Source organism: Mastacembelus armatus, chromosome 19 (genome assembly GCF_900324485.2).
Source record: "Mastacembelus armatus chromosome 19, fMasArm1.2, whole genome shotgun sequence".
In the NCBI taxonomy this organism is placed as follows: domain Eukaryota; kingdom Metazoa; phylum Chordata; class Actinopteri; order Synbranchiformes; family Mastacembelidae; genus Mastacembelus; species Mastacembelus armatus.
Window position 1 is genome coordinate 10,249,879 of NC_046651.1, and position 23,350 is coordinate 10,273,228.

The 23,350-nt window shown below is 39.0% G+C and overlaps 1 protein-coding gene across 1 annotated transcript; it reads right to left on the reverse strand.

Annotated features, from left to right (window-relative positions):
• Positions 1-12,575: 12,575 nt before the first annotated feature.
• On the reverse strand, positions 12,576-16,689 carry LOC113135946 (heparan sulfate glucosamine 3-O-sulfotransferase 2-like). Its single transcript, XM_026316332.1, has 2 exons — positions 16,085-16,689; positions 12,576-13,194 (listed from the first exon to the last, which is right to left on the reverse strand). The coding sequence occupies exons 1-2, from the start codon at positions 16,579-16,581 to the stop codon at positions 12,576-12,578; spliced, it is 1,116 nt and encodes a 371-aa protein (XP_026172117.1). The 5' UTR covers positions 16,582-16,689.
• Between the last annotated feature and the right edge of the window lie 6,661 nt (positions 16,690-23,350).

A 23,350-nucleotide genomic window follows, 5' to 3' on the forward strand; every position in this document is an offset into this window, starting at 1 on the left:
TATACTGTATTGTAAATAGGCATGGGCTGCACATGTATTGCAACTATTGCCTTGTTCTGTCTGTAGCATGGTTGGGAGAAGTCTATCTCTATAGGAGGTGAAAATAAATGTCTTTGCACAAGATGGAAAGTGGGTATAATGCTGGGAAGAAATTTTTGCGATACATCAAACATGGACTACTCAGTCACCAAAGGAGGTTTACTGGCAATTTTTAAATCTTTATGTACAGCTCTCCTTCATTGTTGAGAGCCATATGTCAATAACGAAACATCAGTGCCTCAGATAATCTTAGAGAAGTATTTAATCTAAATTGTATAACTGCGGGTGTTGGTAAATTTATAATTCAATTTTAATATTTATTAAGCACTGAAAATGTAATTTCAAGTAAAGCCTAATTACGCCTATTTAACCTGAACTGTTTATGATTTTGATGTATAATTGTGCAACATCCTTTAAGAAGTATTTTTGTGCAGCCAAAATCAGACAGTCATCTAGAGGCCAGTGCAGGAATGAAGCATGTGTCGTTGGTGTTAAATGTCTGGAGACCTTGGTTTGTAATGGTTCTTAAATGTTTGTGTTTTACTTACCAGTAATAACCTGTTACCCCTCAGATAACCCCCTCACCTATCACATCCTCTGCCCTCCAGCTGCTGATGCCAACACTTAACCGTGATGCCCACGTCCCTTGTGGGGATCAGCCTCTTCAGACTGCCAGACATCTCCAAACATTCCTCTCAGATGAACACAGGGTTATTGTAAAAAGTCTCTACGCACACAGACATACGTTTGCTTCAAAGCCAGTGGGATGCCTTCACTGAACACCATACATGTACATAGAGCATTATGGTGTGTTTGAGTCAGCCCACCCTGTCTCCACGTGTGATATCACAGCTCGTGCACATCCTTGACTTGTATTACAGAGTAGATAAACACTAACACACTGACTTAGACTGAGAGAAAACCTCACCGTTCATAAAGTATATGACAGTTGTTGCATGATAAATTGCTTATGCATGCACTTAACTATGCAAGCAGATCCTTGCTAATGCCCACACTGAGTATGTAGAAGTGCTACTCTTGGATGTGTATATATTTCTAACTGTATATTTTTTTTTTCTTAATGCCAGCATCAGAGAGCATGTCAAGGCATTCTTTATTACAGCTTTGTTTGCACATTTCTTCAAAGTAATATACATTTTCTATGAATGATAAGTATTGTTCATTCACCCTCTCAAAGTAAATCAACTCACTTGGAAATGAATGTTTTCTGTACTGTATTCATTTGCCTCATGTTTTTTTTTTTTGTTTCATCTCCAACTCCAACCTTAATAAGGTTAAACTGGAGAGTTTTTAATATGACTTTACTGAGATTTCTAGTGAACATCTGAGAAGTTTTAGCATTTCTTTGAGTGCTGGAAAATTCGATAGACGCATTAAAATGTAAATAAATTCCACTGGAAGATATAACAAATTAATTTTGTAACAGCAGTGCCGCCAATTATAAATGTATTGATGACATACAATCATACCCACATACAACAGAATTACAGGTCTACTGAATGTCTAAGCATCACATTGAAGGATGAATGCACATACAGGCCCAGCAGATGGCCCACAAACTTTATACTCCCATCTGGCACAGGGTGCAGAATAAATCGAAATGTTATCTTCAGTGCCTGGTGGCTGCCCTGTGTTATTACTGTGGCATTACACCCAGCACATGCAGTATATAAACCTTGTTGATGATATGACAGGGATACAAATATGAAATGCTATGACTCACAAATTCATTAGAGCAGTTGATTTTTTATTTATTTATAGTCTGTAATTTAATGAAATTCTTGACATGTACTGTGTTTATCTTTTTGAGGGGGGGCAGTGTGTGTTGGCATTCATTTAGCAATGCCAAACAGACAAACAACAAAATAAAATGATATCATTAATTAGCGCTTTGTTGTCATGTAGCTGCAATTTGTTGTACATGTACAGTTTTTTGTGAAGATACTTTTTGGTTTGTATTTCTCATTTTCTCCACTGGGTGGCGCTCAGGGTTTGCTGGAGAATCTCAGTCGACCCCAAATAATGAGGGAAATTAAGCAACGCACAATGCGACTGTCCCTGAGAAATGCCTGTCGATTTGAAGTTGTGGGGTTATTAAGATGTATAGTAGCCTCAAATCTAATGCTGTCAGTGAGGGAGATGATATGTTATTAAACTACAGCACCATCATTTATTTAGCGCTGATTCAATTGTGGTTTTATTAGTTTGGCCCTAGGCTGGGCATACGAAGAGTTAATGCTGCCTCTTTGTCTTTCTATTCTTGTAATTTTGTATAACAGTCATCAGTTTTGGGAATTACATTTTCACCCTCTCACTTCTCACCTCTCGTGCAGTCTGAGAAGTGATGAAATTTTAAAAATTGCCTGTGGTGTGATGGGGCTGCAACATGCTCCTCTTGACATGTAGCGGGGAGGCTCTGTGTTGTCTTATCAGAACTGAGCATTTGGCTCTTGTTCAATTAATATGCATGTATGAATGTAACTAGAAAATTCTCAGACTGCAGCCAGACACAAGATAGTTCTGTAAAGGAGCCAGGATCCTCTAGTGCTGAAATCAATAATCGCTTGCCAATTGTATCAGTTCCAAGAGAACATCATTAGCAGGTCCTCGATGGAAAATTGAACAACTTTTATCTGAATTTAAAACACAAACCATCACATACCCTTGTTTATATTCTGAACATAATGCATCTAACATGCTTTATTAGTTCACATGTTTTGCAGTTGCCACATTAATGTGCTTGATGTGTCGTAAAAAGAAAATCTAATCTTATTGATCAACCCAATCTTGGGATCTCCTGGGGCCAAATTCAATCCCTGATGCAGCTGCTAAGTCTCCATTTTGAGACACCCTGTCCCTGGGTAGGAGGAGATGATGGGCACGATCTTTATGATTAACTTTCACTTTTTTTGCTGCTTGCTGTTTGGATGGATCGATGCATTGACTGCTGTGGCAAAGGTGATATACAGAGGGGTAGCCACAATGTCATAATCACCTCTATATCACTCACAATATAATCAGATCCAATATCCCTGCAACACAGTCAACCTTGTTATACTACAGTGTTGAGATTGTGCTACAGATTTTTCATTAAAATATACAATTTAATTTCTGAAGCCATGTTGGTAAAGATGTTATATAACATTTCTTTATATTATATTATATGACCAAGGAGCTTAGTTACACTAGCAGCAGTATGATATTGTGTCCACGGTGGGATATTTTGGCATTAGTGATATTTTTCAGCATATTGTTTGTGTTAACAGACCCACATTGTATTGACACACACCACTGACAGAAAACCAAATGGAGTCAGGGACAGTTGAAAGCAGGCTTAAGCATTTAATGAGCATATTATTCATTCATATTGATAGAAAATAGAAAAAGGCATGGGACAGTACAGTAATAAACTTTCAAAAGCAGACGGTAGCAGCTGAGCTGAATACCACTCAAGTCAGATATGTTGGTATTTATAGACAAGAGAGAATTCTGAAGTGCTTTTCAGAGCAAAATAAAAAATGCCTTTTGAGAGATTTATTATTTTATAATCTTTTCTTAGAACCAGCACAAAGGAATCAACCAGTCTTCTATTATGTCACTTAGCCAGTTTCATTTAAACGTTGTCTTAAAATTAGAACATTGCAATGATTGAATATTCAAAGCAGAGGAATAAGTATCTAATAGTACATTTCAGCTCGTAGCCTGTGTATGAATATAAGCGTGAGTACCTGCAGCCAAAGTAGCCACTGTTTAGCAAAAGGTACACAGGCTGGCTTTAAATAACTACTAATTATTGAATATAAACGTTTTATGGTTATAAATGGTTTAACAATATAGTAGTAATAATTCAGACAACTTCATGTAAATTTCAAGAATATAACTGGAATCTAAATAAATCTGATTATTTTCATGTCTTCCAGTTAGTATTCCAGCTGTTTTTCTAGTTACCCTGTAGTGTATGACCCTCAAATCGTGCACGGTATATAAATGCTTCCAGCAACCAAACACCTTTCAAGGGAAAAGCTGCAGTAAAACAGGAAAAATATGTCTTCCAGTAATAATTGCTATACAATCTCTTTAATGTTTTTGTCAAAGTTGTAATTCCATTATAGCCAGAATTACTATAAAATAACAAATTCTCTTTCCATTACCAATCAAGATTATTAGTTGTAGATTTTAGCATTACACTAAGGAACTGCCCACACACAACTAAATGCATGCTCAGTGTGAAGCTGACTTTTTCCCTGCTGAATGAAAACAAATTCAATTATTCACTTGTTTCAGGAGTGAGAGCGTCAATTATTTCTCTTCTCCTGAGTCCAGTGATGCAGTACTTTGGTTCCCTTTTAATTGGAGATCAAAAATCTAGTAAGCCTTGAGTGCAGTCGGGGAGAGAGCTGCTTTTTAGGCAATTCAATATACATGACGTGTCATGTGGGACATCCGTGGAACGGAATTACATAATCCCAGGCTTGGAGAGGTGCCTTGAAAGCAACTTTAACACACAAGGAGACCGTGCTGTTGTTTGTTGGAACAGCGGCAACTCGCATGAACTGTTGGAATTAGTCCTCATACCTTTCAGGAGTCCCACACAAGCTTTTGTTTATACACTAGAACCACCATACAGGATATAATCAACATAAATCAACATAACCAAGCATAGTATCAACTTTCAGCTTTGACTGTCATGTTTTTATTTTAGGGAAAATTCAATCATTCCACTTATGATGGCCTGATATACAGTGTACTTACTAAAGCCATAACCTGTTAAATGTCTAAGCGCGAGCAGCCATATTCCTCCCTCACACTGCACATTCATTTATTCTACATAATGCACAGCAGTGGGTAGCTGCAATTCTAAGGCTGTTCCAATACGGACGACTCATCAGGATGCTAGAGAGCAAGGTGTGAAATGTCAAAGTTGGACATACAGCCAGCGCATGTCTGCCACGCTTCCTCTGACACTCATCCTACACCATTGGCTGTGCAAGGAATGATTGACTGAGGGGTTGATTATGCTTCTTCCAGCCAGGTGGTTGGCAGGCAGAGAGATGCATATCACCAGATTGCCGCATCAGCCAAAGTGTGAGGCCACAGTTTCTGGCATTAGTGTGTCTGGACGAACATCACAGGAATAATAAAAAGATGCAGAGATGTCAATCATCACCCAAAATGTGTCTGTTTAGTTGTTGATCTTTTTTTCCCACCTGTTTTGTTGGCAGCAGACTCTCCATCTTGTATCCTGTATCATTAGAGGCTTTTGCCTTTTGAGCAATGCTGAGATAGAAGACAGACGAGGCTGCACGGGCAAAAAACTTGAGGTTCTTGGGTTCTTGTGGGAGAGGGGGGAAGTCTTTGATGTTGTGGAGTTTCATGGAGGCAAATAACACACTTTGATATTTCATAAGCCATCTTTTTTCCAAAAAAAAAAATAACATGCAGGCACAAACAGCACACACACACACACACACACACACACACACTGTCAAAGATAAGGCTTGAATTACCACTCAGCTGAAGGATTTATTTTGGCTGCAGATATTTGTCTTACATGCAGCAGTTTCTGAAAGTTCCAATTTTCCTGAGGACTGGTGAGTGAATATCTGTCCTGTTTGATTTTTCTGAGGAAGACAAATTAGTGTTTGGATGAACATAAAAGGTAATGTATTCATAAAATCTGTGATGAGTGCAGCTGTCTCCAGCATCTGACATCCACTCTGAGACAAGTCACCCAGGGAGGTTGGACCATCCTCCCTCCATTAGACTGTGCACGTGTGCATTGGTGTTTATATGCACAGTGAAGAACTATAATTAAATTAATGCATAGCAGAAAATACTAAAGGTGATCTTATCCTGCCTTAATAATACTTTAAACTGAGATTGACTAATAGGTAATTCATCACTATTTGAATGAATAGGCAATTTTCAACAGTGCTCATTAAAATTAATGATTAATGAGTGTAATTAACATATTATTGGAATAGGAAGATTCATATCAACTGTTACTCTAGTGTGTGATATTTATTTCATATATTAATATGCAGAAAAAGTCTGGACTAATAATGTTAATAGTTTAATAGATCAAAGCAAAATCACTAATTAGTGATGTGAAATTTTACAACTGACAAAAACTCCTACAAAATCGAATTATTCCTATTTATGGTGGCATTTTAAACAGAATATTCACATTTAATTTGTCTGCCTACTCTCACGCTTCCCCATATGTCTGTTGGTCTTACCCTTATATAAAACGTTTCAGGGCATTTGCACAGCAAACCAAGACTGACGTGTAATTTAAAATAGCTTCACACATTGGAGTAGGCTTATACAGGATCATCTTTGCCTCTTGAATCCCATAATCCCAGCTCCCAGAACATCATCCAGGTTCAGTTTGTCCCTCCTCTTAGACTGCTCCATATGTTGAAAGCAAACACCCTTCTCAGTAATAAAATGCAGCATAGCAATGGCTACCCTGCTGACTTAATTTCCAGTTTGCTAATAACCGGAGTTTAGAAATGTGTTCATTACATGTAAGACATTAACACCTGCATGTTGAGCCGCTCCACCTGGCTATCCTCATTGCTCCACCAGCATTTGCATGGCCACCTGCTAAGACAGAGCTGCCATATGATGTAAACTCCATCAAAATCTTAGTGTGCTGCATGTCAACTCAGGTGTAGTGCGGAGTCCAGGGGTCGCTGATCCATCAGATGTGTTTTGGTTTGTTGTAGATGTGAGGTTCATCTGGAGGCAGCTTTGGGATGAGGCTTGTTATTCTCCTCAGTGAGACATGAGGCACACACTCTAATTAGAACGCATCTCCCGGTGAGAGAGATGCTGAGGTTTGACTACTCCTCTAGTCTAATCAGCTTTCTACCTCACTTTAGCTGTTCCACAGAAAACAGACTCTTGCTCGTCTGACAAACGGGTGCAACAACAAGGAGATGGCACTGAACAACTGCTTCTAATCTGGAGGACACTGCAGAGTTTTACAGATCTAAATCTTGAAAGGGCATGTGCCCAACAAAATCTCACATCTTCGCCATCTTCCTCACGCTCTCTGCTGGAGACAAGTTAACAAGGGGCGAGCTGGTGATTTGCAAAATAGGTGCAGAGATCTGAGTACAAATCAAAAAAGATGTTTTTGCTGCTTTTTTTGACCGGCGGTGATAAAGTAATTCTGTAGAAACAAAACTGACACAGGAAGCACACAGAGAATATAACCTACATTTAGGACTCCATTTCACTTGAAAGTTATTACACTTCACTTCTTTCACTTCCTCGGTTTCTTCCAAAACCCTAATAGAGCACATCACATGCACACGCTTATTAAGTGTCATCCCTACAGACTGCACTTCTAACATTGGTCTGCAAATAGTTACCGAACAGGTATCATTATGTACTTGAGACTGTGCCACAGTTGTCGGCACTTCATTTTAATTTGGCTCCTAAGCCACTGGTGATTTTGACCACTGGGACATCCTGTCGGCTGCAGAAGTTAAACTATTCTGAAGCATTAGGACTGAACAAGCTACACTGCTGAATCTCTGCCTCTGCAGTGTCAGCTCTGTCTCACTTGGATACCAGGAAACCTCATTCCATCTCATGCGAACAGCCTCAGCAAAGGCCGAGGAAGGCTGCGTGAATGTGTGCTATTTTAATGCAGCGCAGCTTAAATAGAACATGAATGTAAAATGCATTTTCCTGTAGGAAACAGCTGTTATAGCATTGTTAACTTTTATATGTAAAAATGATTACAGTATTACCATTTCAGGGGAGAACTGCCTTTGAAATAATAGTTTGCCAGTGATTCTATCTTACATCTGTGCTTATTAAAAATCCAAAGGAGTGAATTTTTAAAGCCACATTAACCAGCAGGGATTCTGTAGAAGATGAACTACATTAACCGCAGGAAGAACCTCACTGTGACATTTAGACGCCCGAAGTCTGTCTTCAGCCACTGCTCTTGATTTTATTTAGTCATTTTTGATGCTTTAGAGAACGGCACGACGTTTCTTGTTTTGATTTTTACCCCTCAAGTGAAAAGCAATATTGCTGCTTTAAGCAGTTATCAGTATCAGATCAACACGTTGGACAATTACTATTAATGTTCTAAGCCTCTTTCTGAAACTCTCTATGGAGTGAGACAGATAAAAAGAACAATATCTGTCTGCTCTTGCCCTTGAAGTTTTATTATTAGTCTCAGCATTAACTGGTGCTTATCAAGAGTACACTTAAGTATTAACTGATCCTTTCTGCTTGTTCATGTATTGTGCTAGTTGTGCTATATAGGAAAACAAAACAACTTTTGATTAAAAATATTTGACACAGGAAACCGCAACAGTATGCAGGGATTCGTTTGCAGTGTTTCATTTAGTCATGGGGTTTCATAACAACAGGAAAAAATATTAACACCATATTCACATATCAGTCTTAACAAATACTCATTAAGCTTAACAAGCACCTCATTAGCTTGAGTGCAAATAGGTCACGTCATAGTGCTCCGAAATGCAAAGGATTTCATGATTTGCATGTTCCTGGGGGGATTTATATTTGAGAAGAAGCTGAGTGTGTGTGTAGAAGTATGTGTGTATGTGAGAGAGAGATTTGACCTGCAGCGGTCTCTGGAGAGCCGTTCACTGGCAGAGTCTAATCAGACTCTAGCTGATGCTTGTTCTAGGGGATTGCACTTCTACAGCCCTCAGGCCTAATTAGGACCCATGTGTACCATATAGAGAGATGCTGCTCACGGTGACCACTACATGGACGTTCACCTGTGTGCGCTCGATAAGCCACAGATGTGAACTGCTGGTGAGCATGATGACAAGGAGCGCATGAGAGGTGGCGGGGGCGTCGGCAGTGTGGCTCCACCACCTCTGATGAGCCACGTTGCCAACGCCCACACCTGGAGGTTGTACATGTTTAATGAATGTTCGGACTGGGAGAGAGAGAGAGAGAGAGAGAGATGGCGAGTGACGGAGAAGCTGTGAGGAGAGAGAGAATAAAGGCAGACGTCGGGGCTGACAGAGGGTCACACAGAGCGGAGCGTCTTTTATGATTTTTCTCTTAACAATGCACTGTGACCATTTGCAGAAGAGGCCGGTAAGGAAAGCTGAACATATACTGAATTAAAAAAAGAGGAACAGGTTTTAGGCTTCCTGAGCTCAACCACCTATTTCTATGTCAAATACCAAGATGTCTTCAAAGGACACTGTTACATGCAAATTTCAAGGGGGCGTCAGATGAAGTAGCATTCAAACAGATAAAAGTACAAGACTTCTAAGGTATGTAGATAACAGAGAGGAGAAATGTGTCCTACATTTCACTAGGAGCAAAATCATTATTAATGAGTCTTATTAGCTAAGAAAACAGATTTTCGGAGTTCAGGGTTTCAACGTCTATTAGACTATTTTTGATACTGAAAGATTGTCCACAAATTCAAACACTGTGCAAGTTTCTGTTGTTCTGTTTTAAAGACCTTAATGGAGTTTTCCAGTCTGTGCACACTGTCTATATATCTGCATACTCTTGTGCACGGTCTACTTTTCTTGAAATTGATTCAATAGTTGCTTGCTGTGTGAGTGTGATGAGCACCATGGATTTATTTTGGAAGTGAAAATAATATTGGTGACACATTATGTTACAGCCCACAAGTTGCAGTGTAAATATTTTTCCACATAGGGGCCTCATTAAGGGGATAATAATAGGTATGGGGAAGAAGTACTAGGAGACAGCACACTGCTGCGGTGGTTAGCCTCCCAGAAGGCTCCAGGTTCGAATCCCGGTCAACCCTCAGGCCTCTCTGTGTGGAGTTTATGTGTTCTCACTGTGTCTGTGTGTGTTTTCTCAGGGTACCAACAGTCCAAAGACATGCAGGCTGGGGGTTAAGTTAATTGGTGGCTCTAAATTGCCTGTAGGTGTAAATGTTTTTCTATGTGTGTCAGCCTGTGATGGACTGAACCCTTCCTCTGACAAACAGAGATAAACAGTAGATAATGGATGAATGGATGGAAGAAGTACAGGGAATAAGGGGGGTAATACATTTGTGAAAAAAAAATCATACAAAGGACATTTGATTACCCTTCACATATTGAATCTGTAACACCACTTACAATTTAATCTAATATCTTTATCTAATTATCATGACAGACAGACATACTTTTAGCTACAAGAACGAGACTGTTTTATTCTCAAGCATTAGTGAAAGAAGTTTCAAGAGCCTTTATTTAGGCAAAAGTAGCAAGACCAGAAAATATTCTACTGCAAGTAAAAGTCCATAAGTGAAATGAATATTTTTGTTCTATATTTTATTTATTATAGTTTTTGCATAACTTATTTTGCTAAATACATAAAATAATGTTTTCAATCAGTACTGGTTCTTCAGTGTATCAGAAAAATCAAAATGACCAAAGTTTGAGATGTGAGTTTTACACAGGACAGGAAGCATTTGAGAAATGAGCATCTGAAAAGTAACTACAGCATCAGACAAATGCAGTAGAGTGAAGGGTGCAACCTTTCCTCTGAGATGTACAGACAGGAGAAGTATAACTTTAAAATGCAACAGTACAAGTGTGGTATATTTGTACGTAAGTATGAAACTCAAAGTACGGCATGGAGTTACATCACCCTGCTGTCCGGTTCCATCCCCCAGCAATAAAACTGTAAAAAAAACATGTTAAAACTATAATATATATAATACAATAAATAATACAATAAATAATTAGAATAAATGCTCCATATTTCAAATAATTTAACTTCGGTAGTTGTTTTCGTAATTATATCATAATTTTAAAAAATGACAATATAATTTCAGATTTTCAGTGTAAACATTTACCCCAGTTTTTCCCATTTTGCCTTTTACCTCTTATTACTATTGTAGCCATACATACAGGTCCTCAGTAATATACTTAAAAAAATACTCTAAATACTGCATCTTTTAAACAGAAAGGTATTACTACCTTATCCCCTAACCATTTGTCTTCCTCTTTCTGTACTTACACATAAATATTGGAAATATTATTCACTAAATAATTACACTTTAATTTAAAGCATACATTTAGATATTTACAGTGTATCTGTGCGTTAACTCATACTATCCTGATGTGTGGAATTTGAGTGCCTAACACCACTTCACATCATAAATTACACTTAAATATATCTGTTCATGTATCGCACAGTGTTTTTTCTTTGTTTTTGCAGCAGTAGATCCGTTTGGCTCAGGCTCAGACAGTCTGGCTTTAGTATTCATACCATGCAGCCAAATTCAAACTTTTCCCTGCAATCATGTGACATGCAGTCCCAGAATCTATTTGATAACCTGCCACAACTAGGTGTTCCCTGCTTTGTCTTTGAAAAGTGATTGAAATTCCTCACACCTACACCCACTCATCCGCCTACCACTGCCGCACACAACAGATCTTAGAGAATGCAGCGTACCACAAAGGACATATTTTCACCGGTAACTTGGGTGACAACAGTGAAAACTTGAAGTAGTCTAATCTGCGGAAAACCACATTTGCACTAATTAGATGTTAAAAGAGTAAAGATTCAAGCATGTTTAAGAACTTCAAAATGCAATTGTGATGTCAAAGTTTAAGGATAATGTTTTATAAGGTGGTTTTAGAAGAATCAAGCATAAGCAGCAGGTACAAAGGTACAATGTGATTCAACATGGATTTTGTCAAATGCATTTTATCAAGGTCAAGGCTTCCGATGAGACCGAATTAATAATGTCTTAAGTGTCTGCTTCTGTTTTATTTAATGAAGTCCGTCGACGAGCATTGTGGTAGTGATGCAATACTTCTTGTAATAAAAATGTTAAAATGGTTTTGTAAATAAAGAGTGAAGTGTGAAATGCTGCAGACAACAGAATAACCTGATCAGATTCATGCTGGAAATAAAAGAGAGAAAAAAAAAATCTTTCGCTCTGCACAGAAACTGATTGAACCAACAGTAAGTAACATTAGGTGGTTCATACGTGCGTTATGGCTTCACATTTTGGATGTACCACCACAGTGCTGCAGCTTAATTCTGCACTCCCTGAAGACTTCACTGACATTTTCCAAGGTCTTGCTTTCAAACCATGTTTTAATTAGTGAAGCAGGTTTTTAGAAGACCTAATCCCTTTCACATCTATTTAAAAAAAAAAAAAAAAACAGTCAGCAAATGGAGGAAACTAGTCAGCAATAATATATAAAAGACCTGAACAGAAACCATGCTCCTGCAGCTGAAATGATAGTTATATTGACCGTAGTGACAAACAGGATGCTATTACTGGCATGTAAATGATCATTACAAGTGCAAAAGCAATGTCATCTTAGATTTTGCTTTGTTCATTAGTGTCACTTCAAAGAGTGATACTGCTCTTGCTGTTTCACTCAAAAGCTGTCTGGACACTGCTGATAATACTAATTCACCTTTGCAATAACATATTACTGTTGATAAATCATGTTTGAAGGAACATTCGTGAAAATGGTAAATTTCTCTTATTCCATGTAAAATGACATCTCAAACCTTTATTCCCACTTGAAATCATGGCCCACCATTTCATAAAACTTCACATTGTAAGGTCTGTAGAAGTCTCGCAGTTGTTCAATAGCATCTCTGTCTATCTGAACATGAGTTCTGCCCTTAGACTTGCCGAGGCAGCGGGGCGATCCGCTGCTCTCTGGCTTCTTAAGGCAAGGGAAGCCCTTGGTGCGGTTGAAGTAAAAGTGTTTGTCAGTGACAATGCGCTTCAACCCAAGGAAGTCTTGCACCCGAGCCAGCTCACCTGCTGGGTCTGTGATAAGACGCTCTCCACTCACAAAGTGGATCTGATTCAGAGAGAAGTACTGGAGCCAGTTTTCAAGGTGCAGAGCATACAGGCCAATGCGAATGGCGTTCCAGGACGTGTCCACAATGCCCAGGCTCTGGTTTCTGAAGGCCAACTCCTGGAAGCTCGGCAGGTCGGGAGTTTTAGATAAAGTCTGGGTGTAATCTGATATTGCACGAGTTACAGGGTCTCGTACCACCACAATGAGTTTGGTATCTCGGGACATAGCAGCGATCCGAGGTGGCGTTTCTTTAGTGACAAAGTAGCTTGGTGTCTTCTCCATTGTGATTTGGCTTTCAAGAGTCCTTGGCATTAAACCTCTGAATGAAAAATGAAAACACAAAGTAAAAGTTCCAGTAAGATAAAGGTATCTCAGTTGCATTAACATTACTTCAAGTTTTTTAATCATATTTTCGTTACTTAAATTGCCTTAAAGGATAACAGATTCAGATACAGAAGACATACCATAATATCCTTGCATTCACTCTGTCAAAAGGAAAAGAGTAAGAATTGGATGTCTATTCAGGGCAGGATTACACGAGTGAGTTTCAAAGGAATAAATCCACCTTAACCGAGAAGCTCCAGTTTGGCCTTGAACCCAGTTTCTCGATGTAAATGATAAAAGGAGCACCGAAGTAAAGCCATAGTACTCTGTTGTCACTGGAGACCTGTCTTGCAGACAGCTCTCCTTTGCGTCTTTCCCAGCAAGGTTCAAGAGTAATAAATCACTATGACTGCAAACAGAACACATATAGCAGAGTGACTACGTTGGGTTGCTTCTGGGTCTTCAAACTAGGCCACAGTGGTCTTTGAAAGAAATTATGCAAACAGGTAGGCTAAGCCTTCACCGAGTAAAGGTTTGAAGTCTGAATGGAAACCATCAAGAACGTAAACACAGGTAACAAAGGACATTTTCATAATTGATCAATTTGCTAATTCATTAATTAAGATCCTACATGAGGTCATGAAGGGTCTTGTTTTGTCTGATCAGCAGTCCAACACCATAAAACTGTCTGTTAGCTACTGTATAAAGCTAAGACGAAGACAAAAAGACCAAATGTTCACATTTATGAACCTTAAACAAGAGAATGCTTTTTAAAAAATTTGAATGTTTTTAATTTTGCAATTTTGCAAAAAACATATTATACTTTGTCAAATACATATATGAGTCAATTAGTGTTTTTTTAAATTGGTGTTTGTATTTAAAGGTTCAATCTATTAGCTGGAGTAAATGGAGTTGAGTATACATAAATATGGAGTCATTAGAGTGTAATTACCAGAAAATAGACCACTGCTTTTTCTTAATCTTAGAATGATGCTTTTAACTCTACTTAGGGAGCGGGTCTCCTTTCATGGAGGCAGCCATGTTGTGCCACTATGTTTCTACAGTAGTACAGAACAGGCAAACCAAACACAGAATTGCATTTTGTTTTAAAGATGACGGATGCCGTACCCTCCTCGAACCTGGAAATGGTGGGTGGGATGTGAGGGGTGCTCAGAAGGATACATTCTGAAACCACTGGATACTGCTAAATCTTTCACATTTTACATTGTGAAAGGTAAATGGATTGGCTACGTAATGAAATTTACTCCCTTCTTTCACCTGATTTTATTTTAAAAACAAACTTGATTGTTCCAAGTCTGTACTGCTGTTACTAATAGCTGGCACTTATTTAGAAAACTCGATGGAAACTTGGCAAACATAAATAAGCATGTAAAGCATTTTAACTAGGTCGTAATTTAGTTAGTACATTACATGCTGTACAAAATTGATTGAAACAGAAGGGAAATGAATGCAGGAGCATCAAAATAGACACGAGCCATGTAATTTTCTGTGCCTGTATTCCTGAAAGGTTTGCTGTGCCCATAATAGCCTGTGAAATAACAGTTTTATTTGTTTTTCACAGGAGTGGCTCTGCATTGTAGACTTTAACTCTAATCAGACTGGTTATGCCATTCATGAGTTACTTCTCAGTTGCTCTCTTCAGTCAGGTCACAAACTGATGCATCCATGCCAAACAAAATTAAAGCAACTTGATATTCAGAATTTCTCTTTTTGCTTTAGTCTTTATAAATATTGCTGAAAAGCAACCTGTAAATATCCTGCATATCGAGAACAAGACTAGTTTGGCTATTCCAAACTCTAATTAGTCTTTTATTGATTAGTGTTCACAGGAGAATCTCTGAGAAGCCACTGTTTATTTTTAAACCGTCCACAAAAGTCAGTGAGTTGGCGTTTGACCTTTTCTCTTGACAGCTGACAATCAAACTACTGTAATGGGCGAAGGTTCACATGCCTGAGATAAAAGGGCATCTGTTGCCAACCGTTCTGAACAGTGCCAATTAGTGAAGATACTTTTCACTATATAATTATTTTATAGTACCACCGATCCCTCCTGCGGGGTACATGACAGCCAATCATCCAACATGAAATGTATTAGGAAGCACTGTAGATCTCCATGTGTTTGTGTACGACTAGACCAGTCTGTTTGTGTGCATATATGCACAATACTTCATAAAGATACCATAACATATGACTGCTTGAAACCTGTAATTAAGGGGCTTAAATGAAAAGAACAGCAAAGTCAGAGTAATTTAATGGTGATGTAGCTAGTTAAAGGTGTTTTCATTTAGGATTTTAAAAGCAATAAATTCAATTCACTTTATTTTGAAATATTTCAATAGACAAAAAAAAAAAAAAAGACAGGTTCTAGCAGCTCCAGCAGGTCTGTGCACTGCAGTTTATTCAGTTTGTCTCCAGAGGCTGGACTTTATGAGAAATGTGATGATTTGGAAAAAAAGAAGAAAAAGAAGCAAGCCACTCTTGTGTGACCACTCTGCTCTGTAAACAGAGCTCAGGCAAACTGAAGTTTCTTGCAATAACAATGTGAAATGAGCTGAGAGACTTAAGACAAAATGCAGGTTTTCTGTAAGCACAGAGGACCCCAGGAGAGGGAGGAGGCCCAGCACTGTAAACAGCTGATTTTAGATGAAAATTTTCCTTTTGATTTTCAGAAGCTCCCACACTAACTGGCAGGATGTCTATCAATTTACATTTCCTTAAATAATTTTATCATATAAATTGTTTTTATAAAGCTGCAGAATTTAAATCAGCATTTTGTTAAGGAAAGAATAAACAGTAATTACATATGTTCAGCTGCGATTAGTGCAGCAGATCCGCGCTCACCTGTGCAGGTGAGCCATCCTTACCTGTACCACTCCAGGCCTCTGTCATAGTTCCTGTCGAAGAAGTGGGTCTCGGTTCCAGCTGCTCGCACATCAGGATGAATTCTTATGAACTCCAGAACAGCTCTGGTCCCTCCCTTCTTCACACCAACTATAATGGCATTTGGTAACTTTTTATTCCCAAACTTTACATAACCCACAGGGGCGCTGGGCGTATCGTTCCTGGGGATGTGTAGCGTCGAAGAGGGTCTTTGGTCTTTGGTTTTCAGCCGAGATACATCAACACTGCTCGGTCTCGCATCCATCGGCAAAACGCAGGACAGGGATTTCCTTTTGGCTCCATCAGGCAGGAGACGCTGACAGCTGGGCGTCAGATCACCTGACTTTTGCATGTCGGTATAAGCAGAGAATAGAGCACAGTAGCACAAATATGAAAGGAAAATGGACAAAAAGCAAACGGATGTTCTTGTGAGCCTGTGGGAGAAGGGGAGAAGTCGATTGAAGAGGAGCGCGCATGCCATCTCTCCACGGATATGAACAGTGCATGGTTTTCTAATTGATTTTGCGTTGCGTATTTTCTGGTTGTTTTAGTCGCTTAAATGGTTAAACTGCCCACTGCCTCCAAAGCAGAAACACTTTCCATCACTTGATCACGGAGCATATTAACGCCATCCATCTGTGCCCCATGTCTTCAGTTCAGTAATTGAAAAGCCACCCATGGCTGCGCGCTGAGCGTGGAAACGACGTCCTCTTCTGAAACTCCTGGACAGCCCCGTGGTCATCGCGCTGGAGTGAAACGCAGGGTGAGCGCGCTCTCTGGCAACTTGAGCGGACTGTCAGCTGCAAACCGGCGGAGCAACACAAAAACATTTCAACACGCTGACGTCAGAGCACTTTTGCATTTCAGAAAGAAAGTATTCGGCTTGTTTTTTTCTCTTCACTCATTCATCTGACTTTACTCACTTTCAAAGGTGCAGGTTTGCTGTGGGAACACAGTATGGACAAAAAGTACGTACAAACTGGTTTTTGATGAGACTGATGAAGGTGTGGGAGGATGCAACAAAAAGATTGAATTATTAGTGGAATATCAACAAAGATGATTCAGAGACAATGCAGTACTTGTAGCAATCGAGCATTCCACTAAGAGAAAGCCTTGGTTTGTTATTGTTAAAGCCCTTCCTGTATTTGTGACCTGGGGCTCCATTTCTTTATGCTCACTTTAAATTTTATTTTTTTGTCCTTGTTCAGGGTGAAATTAACAGTTAGTTGGAAAGAAAAATCTTTTTTTTAAGCAAAAATACCAAAAATTTCACTCCTTTCTTTCTCTTCCTGTATTTGTAAGTAGAAAAGAAATAGCATTGAATTGCCAGGACTTTCTTGGAAACCAGTAATCTTGTCCCAGCTCTTTGGCATCCCTCTCCTCCTAACAGAGGAAGTACTGGGGTGTTGGTGTGAGCAGACTCTGCAGGGTGGGTCATCCCTCTTAGTTTCCTGATGACTGATACAAATGCAGACAAGCCTGAGGTTGAAACAGAAAAAGAAGAAGAAAAAAAAACTCCCCAGAACCACAGAGATGCACGGGGAGGAGTGGAGGTGTCACAGTGGTGCTCCCGCGGGTGTCTGCACCCAATCTCAGAGGCCTCTGATTAAAGAATGATTTATAGGGGCTGGAGGGAGAGGCTCGCTCAGCAATCCGTCTAGTGAATGAGATTTTTCCTCAGGAAGTGAGCGGGTAAATCAAACTTTGGAAAGAGAAGCCTGCAAAGCTCTGCAATAGGACTTGGCAATTAAAACTTATTATCACCTTTCCTGAGTGTCCAGCTTGTTTTTTTTTCAGGATGCTGCTACAAATCAGCTTACCTCTAGTTTAATTTACACAGCCTATGGTTTTGTTTAGAACAGATCAGACTGATTGAGACATCTTTTTGAGCTGACAGAAAATACCAGGGGGACAGTGCAGCACCCTTTTTAGGAAAAAATACAGAACCAGACAATTGTGAAACAGAAAACAAAAACAAAAAAACATAAACCTACTATCGTCTAACATTTGGGGTAAACAACCAAATAAAAAATGTACCTGGCAACACATTTTTCTTAAGATAGTTGGTTGTTATTCGGAGATCACTGAATTAAGGCCATAGTTTGCTCACTGACCACTCCGTCAGCAGAGCTGCTCATTTGTCAGGGGGACGTAAAGCCTGAGGGGGAGGACCGTCAGTCTGTCTTCACTCTCATCACACACTGGGTGCAGATACAGATAATCCAGACAACTATACAGATGGATGAGGATTCACTCCACACTACTTCAGTTCACACCCCCCTTTTAAATCAGTTCACACACTGAACTGCTTCATATAGTGACCTACATGCAGCCCCAGTGATGTTTTAGCCACTGTGTCAATCAGACTGGACATAAATGCAGCTTCAGATAGTCCAGTAGACCAGTAACAGTATGAACAGATATGCTACAGCAGGACACTTGGTATCTGAAGGTGGAGAAGACTGATTTTGTTGATATCATCGATAAAGTCCTGCCAGACAATCTCGTCTCTTCCAAAACCCCAAATACATATTTTCCTGAGCAGATTTCAATCAGACACTTTATAGGTTATGGCATTTATATGTGTATTTTCTGCTTTCCTTTTTAAATGTGTTAATAAATGAAGGCAGACCTGAGGATCTAAACAAGTCCAAGAAGTTTGAATGAAGAAGACACCCAAAAATCTAAGCCTTGAAAAGTTTTTTGATTTAACTCACCAGCTGCTGAACATACAGAGGTTATTGTTTGGGTGCAGAAACAGCAGCAAGGTGCATTTAATGTCACAACACTGACACCTGCAGGCCATGTTGTGAAAATGCTGCCTAATTCGATCTTAAGCGAAAGTAAAAGTTTAAAAACCCGTATTTCCTGAAACATTTAGAACCCGGGGCGACAAATAGCGACAACAATAAACTACACTAAAAGGACTCAAACAGTAAGTTGGTTTAAAAATGAAGAGCCATTGCTCGTGTAGAGCGTTAAAGATGTGCTGCAGACTCTTCAAAACAGGTGTTTGGACATATGATTTGACAATAACTGGTTTTGTTGCATCGTAACTTTTCGTTAGAGCAACATTGTTATACTAAACATTTACGATTAATATGGACAATAAACAAATATTTATTGTGCGTTAATTATGGAAAATAGAATAGAATAGAATTCACCATAACGCGTTGTTATTACATACAATAAGGAAACGCTTCAGGTTGTTATGTAAGACACAAAGAAAGAAATGGACGAGGAAATGACTGACGTATGTTTGACGGCAGAAAGACCTAAACGTTTATAGACCTGTTTCGTCCAAACTGCACTAGATCTAAACGGATAAAATGGGAGGAGTAGGGTTTTATAAAAGGACTGTCAGTGGGAACCACAGAGGTGGATCATATGAGAACCAGTTCTATTACAGCTGGGGTCTTCTCTATGGCTGTGACTTATGACTTAGACTATGAGTTGTTGATCTGCACAAAGAACAAACAAACAAAAGTTTGATTTAGGAAAAACCTCTCTTTTTTTCTTTTTCAGGAAAAATGGTAAAGATTTACACTGTGGTAACTGGAAATACTTTGGACTTTCATAAAAAAATTATTAAAAAACTGACCAAAAGGGGGGTGAAGGTGGTGAACTCAGTTGAGAACAGTGATGCGACTGTTGTTTTCTGCCCCATTGTCAGTCGCTTTGAGACTGATGTCGATTCAGCCTTATCCAGCATCTCAGGTAAACATGTCCAATCCCAAATGATGATACATTTTATATTATAGCTGCAAATTCTGAGCTGTGTTGTTTGTTTTGTCACCATAGATAAAGAATCTCGGAATGTGATTCTGGTGGCAATGCACCACACGTACGACCCAAATTACGCTTTACCGACCAACAGACAGATGGAAGCCCGTGGAGTCCGGCTTTGTGTGGACTGTCTGTTTTATGAGAAAACTGGACTTTTGTCTTGTGCTCACAATAAAAAGTCGGTCAAGAAGGTTTATAAAGAGGTAATCCTTTCAAGTTACACATTCTATTTACATTGTGTATTATTATTATTATTATTATTATTATTATATTGGTGTAGGGGTTGTATTGTAATCCCTTAAATGAGTCTAATGTTTTTTTCCCCTTTTCTTTTTTATAGTTGAAAAACATATCCAAATCTGCTTGAGGCAACTCCACAAAGTCAAAGGGAAACCAGTAGAGGAATGTAAGAGTATTAATGTTTTAGACAAACAAAAAGATGTGAAAAATCAAAAGGGATTTCTAAGATGTTTTTCTGTTGGAGTGACAAGAGTGAAAACAATCCTGCTGGCTTAACACATGAGCCTTACCCACTCTTTAACTGCTCTCTGTTTGAGCTGCTTTTTAGGAATGTGTACATAAATGTGATGGCTCATTATTTATCCTTTTTCATTTCCATAATGATTTAGACGCCATGGGTTGCTCTGTTGTTACATCAAACAAACAGGCAGTACACTCATGAAACATACTTTCTGCTTCACTGGATGTAATTTCACTGTTTAGCTTCCAATTAATAAAAAAGCTCATTAGGATGTGGTGCAGGATGGCAATCCATGTAGGCTTGTTTCAGCACAACACGTTCTCATGCATACACACTTTGGTCTTGATCTCAGCTTATTTCTTTGGATGGAGGTTTGTGTTACAGCGATAGGCCTACCTCCTTACTGAAGTTGCAAGGGATTTCATACTAAGGGGATCAGTAAATTCAGTAAGCTTCTTCCTCTGAGAACCATGTATTTATGTACAAAAGTTTGTGTCAATCCATTGTGGTTGTAGCGGCATTTCAGTCTGGAAGAAACGTTCTCTTTTCTTGTGCACAATCCAAACATAGTGCTCAAGTGAAAAAGTAACAAGAAAAGATTTCAGTTATTTGACTATTAAGGGTGTCTTAGCAAAGTCTCAACAAACGCAAGATGTATTTATCTAGGATGTTTGGATGTCACTCACACTCTTAGCCAATGCAAGTCTACCATTGTGTTACATAGAGATTACATATTAAATGATTGTTTTATCAACAAAACTACAAAATTTTACCTTCTTTGAGAAATATGCAGAGACAATCAAGATGCCCCTTCTGCACTGTGTACTGTACGCTCCACGCCTGCAGCTGTGTGCCTTTGTTTTTTGCAGCAGTGACCTTGCTGCCTTATATTTCACTCATCTCCTCTGTTTGACTGAGGGCTCTTTAATGATGAAGCCGTGTGCTTTGCTGAAGTGTGCAAATTCTCCTCCAGCATCGGCTTGGCACAAATGTTGGACACTGATTTCCCAGGGATATTTTGTAAATCTTGCGCTGATCTGTATGATGATCTGAGTCTCTGTGTTGCTGACTGTGTTGCTTTGCATGAGCCTTGAATAATAATCAGCTAGTAGAAGAAGAAGCTTTGTATTCTTTCATTTACTGACCCATATTTTTGCCACCGCCTGTGCTGTCTGTCACGACATATTGTGATATTTACTGGCCATTTTATTTTGTCACTTTTCCCACTTTAGCATCTTTATAAATTGACATACAGGTATACAGATTGAGATTAGGATGCCATGTGCACTTCTTGGGTTCATTGGAATATACTTTAGTACATCAAGCATGTACCATATGGCCTCACCAATTAGCTTTCATTTGTGCTGTAAATCAATCTGTATTCCCAGTGGAGCCATATTTTCTGTATAACATTCACTTTCAATAAAAAGGCATTTTGTTCCTATTTTTCCTTGAAAGCATGTGTTGTAAGTACAATAACGTTGACACAGCTGCAACTTAAAAGTGAAAGAGACTTTATTTCTGATTGCACTTCTCTCTATTGCTCACAAGATGGCAGCTGGGGGATGACATACTCTCCGAATTAAGAGACAGATGCTGCCTGGTAGGCCTACGTAACAGCAGACTCTCCAGACACTGACAAACTTCACGGTGCAAACACAGAATCTTGGCTGTGGAAGCACGAATAGATGGAAAATAAAAAACATACAAATATTCCATAATGGTGACATTATGGCTACAGTAAAACTAGTTTGCAGTGTTTATGGACTTATAAGCTATGAATGGCTTTAAGTCGCTTAGATAAATAAAACATTTGGAACTCAAAAGTCAATTAGTATTGGTCTTAATAATACAATTTCATTGCTTCATTTAAAACCTTCCTTTGTAACATAATGGTTCTTGAACAATTAAATAACTCTTTTTAAATAGAAACCAATGTCAGTATAATTGTTATTACAGAAAATTACTTTTTTGTGCTTTTGTTAACCTCACATTGAGTGATATTCTTGAGCCCACTCTAACTAAAACACTAGAAAACATTATTCCTGCATCAGTACATACTGAAGTCCACATCTGCATATGAACAGGTAATTAAAACACACACACACACATACACATATATATGCCCCACAGTCATAAGCACAAATACAGTGTGTACAAACCAAAAGTGAGTTCTCATAGACAGGAAATGATGTCAGTTCTTGTCTCCAAGGAGATGGAGGCAGTTGCTAAGATACTGTGACACCAGGATTTTTTTTTCTGTATTTTCTCTCCCCCTCTAACATGCACACACACATACACACACAGGGTTGTCACCATGAATAACTCGAAACTCTCCCTTGCATCTCTCTTATTCTCTTGCACAGATGGCAATGAGCACCAATCCAACTTTTTCAGCTATATTTCTAAAAATAACCAACAAAAAATATCACTTTGTTCACAATCCCAACTGGACATTTAGGGGCTATTAAAGAGATCACTAATGCTCTTCACCCAAACCCAACATCAGCTCTTCTGCTGCTGCTGCTGCTGCAAAAAAGATCCTCACTCTTAATTTTGGTTTTGAACTGCTCGCAATTACTCAACCACCCACTTCCAGAGTGGTGAGCCGGGTAGCTTTATCCCGAAATGATGGAAGTGATGGATGTGTATCAGCACCCCTCCAATGCTTCTTCACAGTGTGAGCTGCACTTCTCTAGTGCTATCAGCATGCCACATATGTCTTGGCACTAGCATGTTGCTGCCAAATCCTCATCACCCTCCCCTTCCCCTCCCCTGTGGTTCCTAACACAGCATTAAGAGTTTATGGGGTTTGGATTGTATTGGAAATTCCATGTACCCGTCCTCTGGATAGTGGGATTAGCTCTCTTTGCTGCTTTTCTACTCCAAGTACCTTCCTGTACTGATGACACAAGCAATACAACGATGAGTGTTTGTTCATTTACTGTGCTCAAATGCATGTCCCCTCTCCCTCCCTCTACTC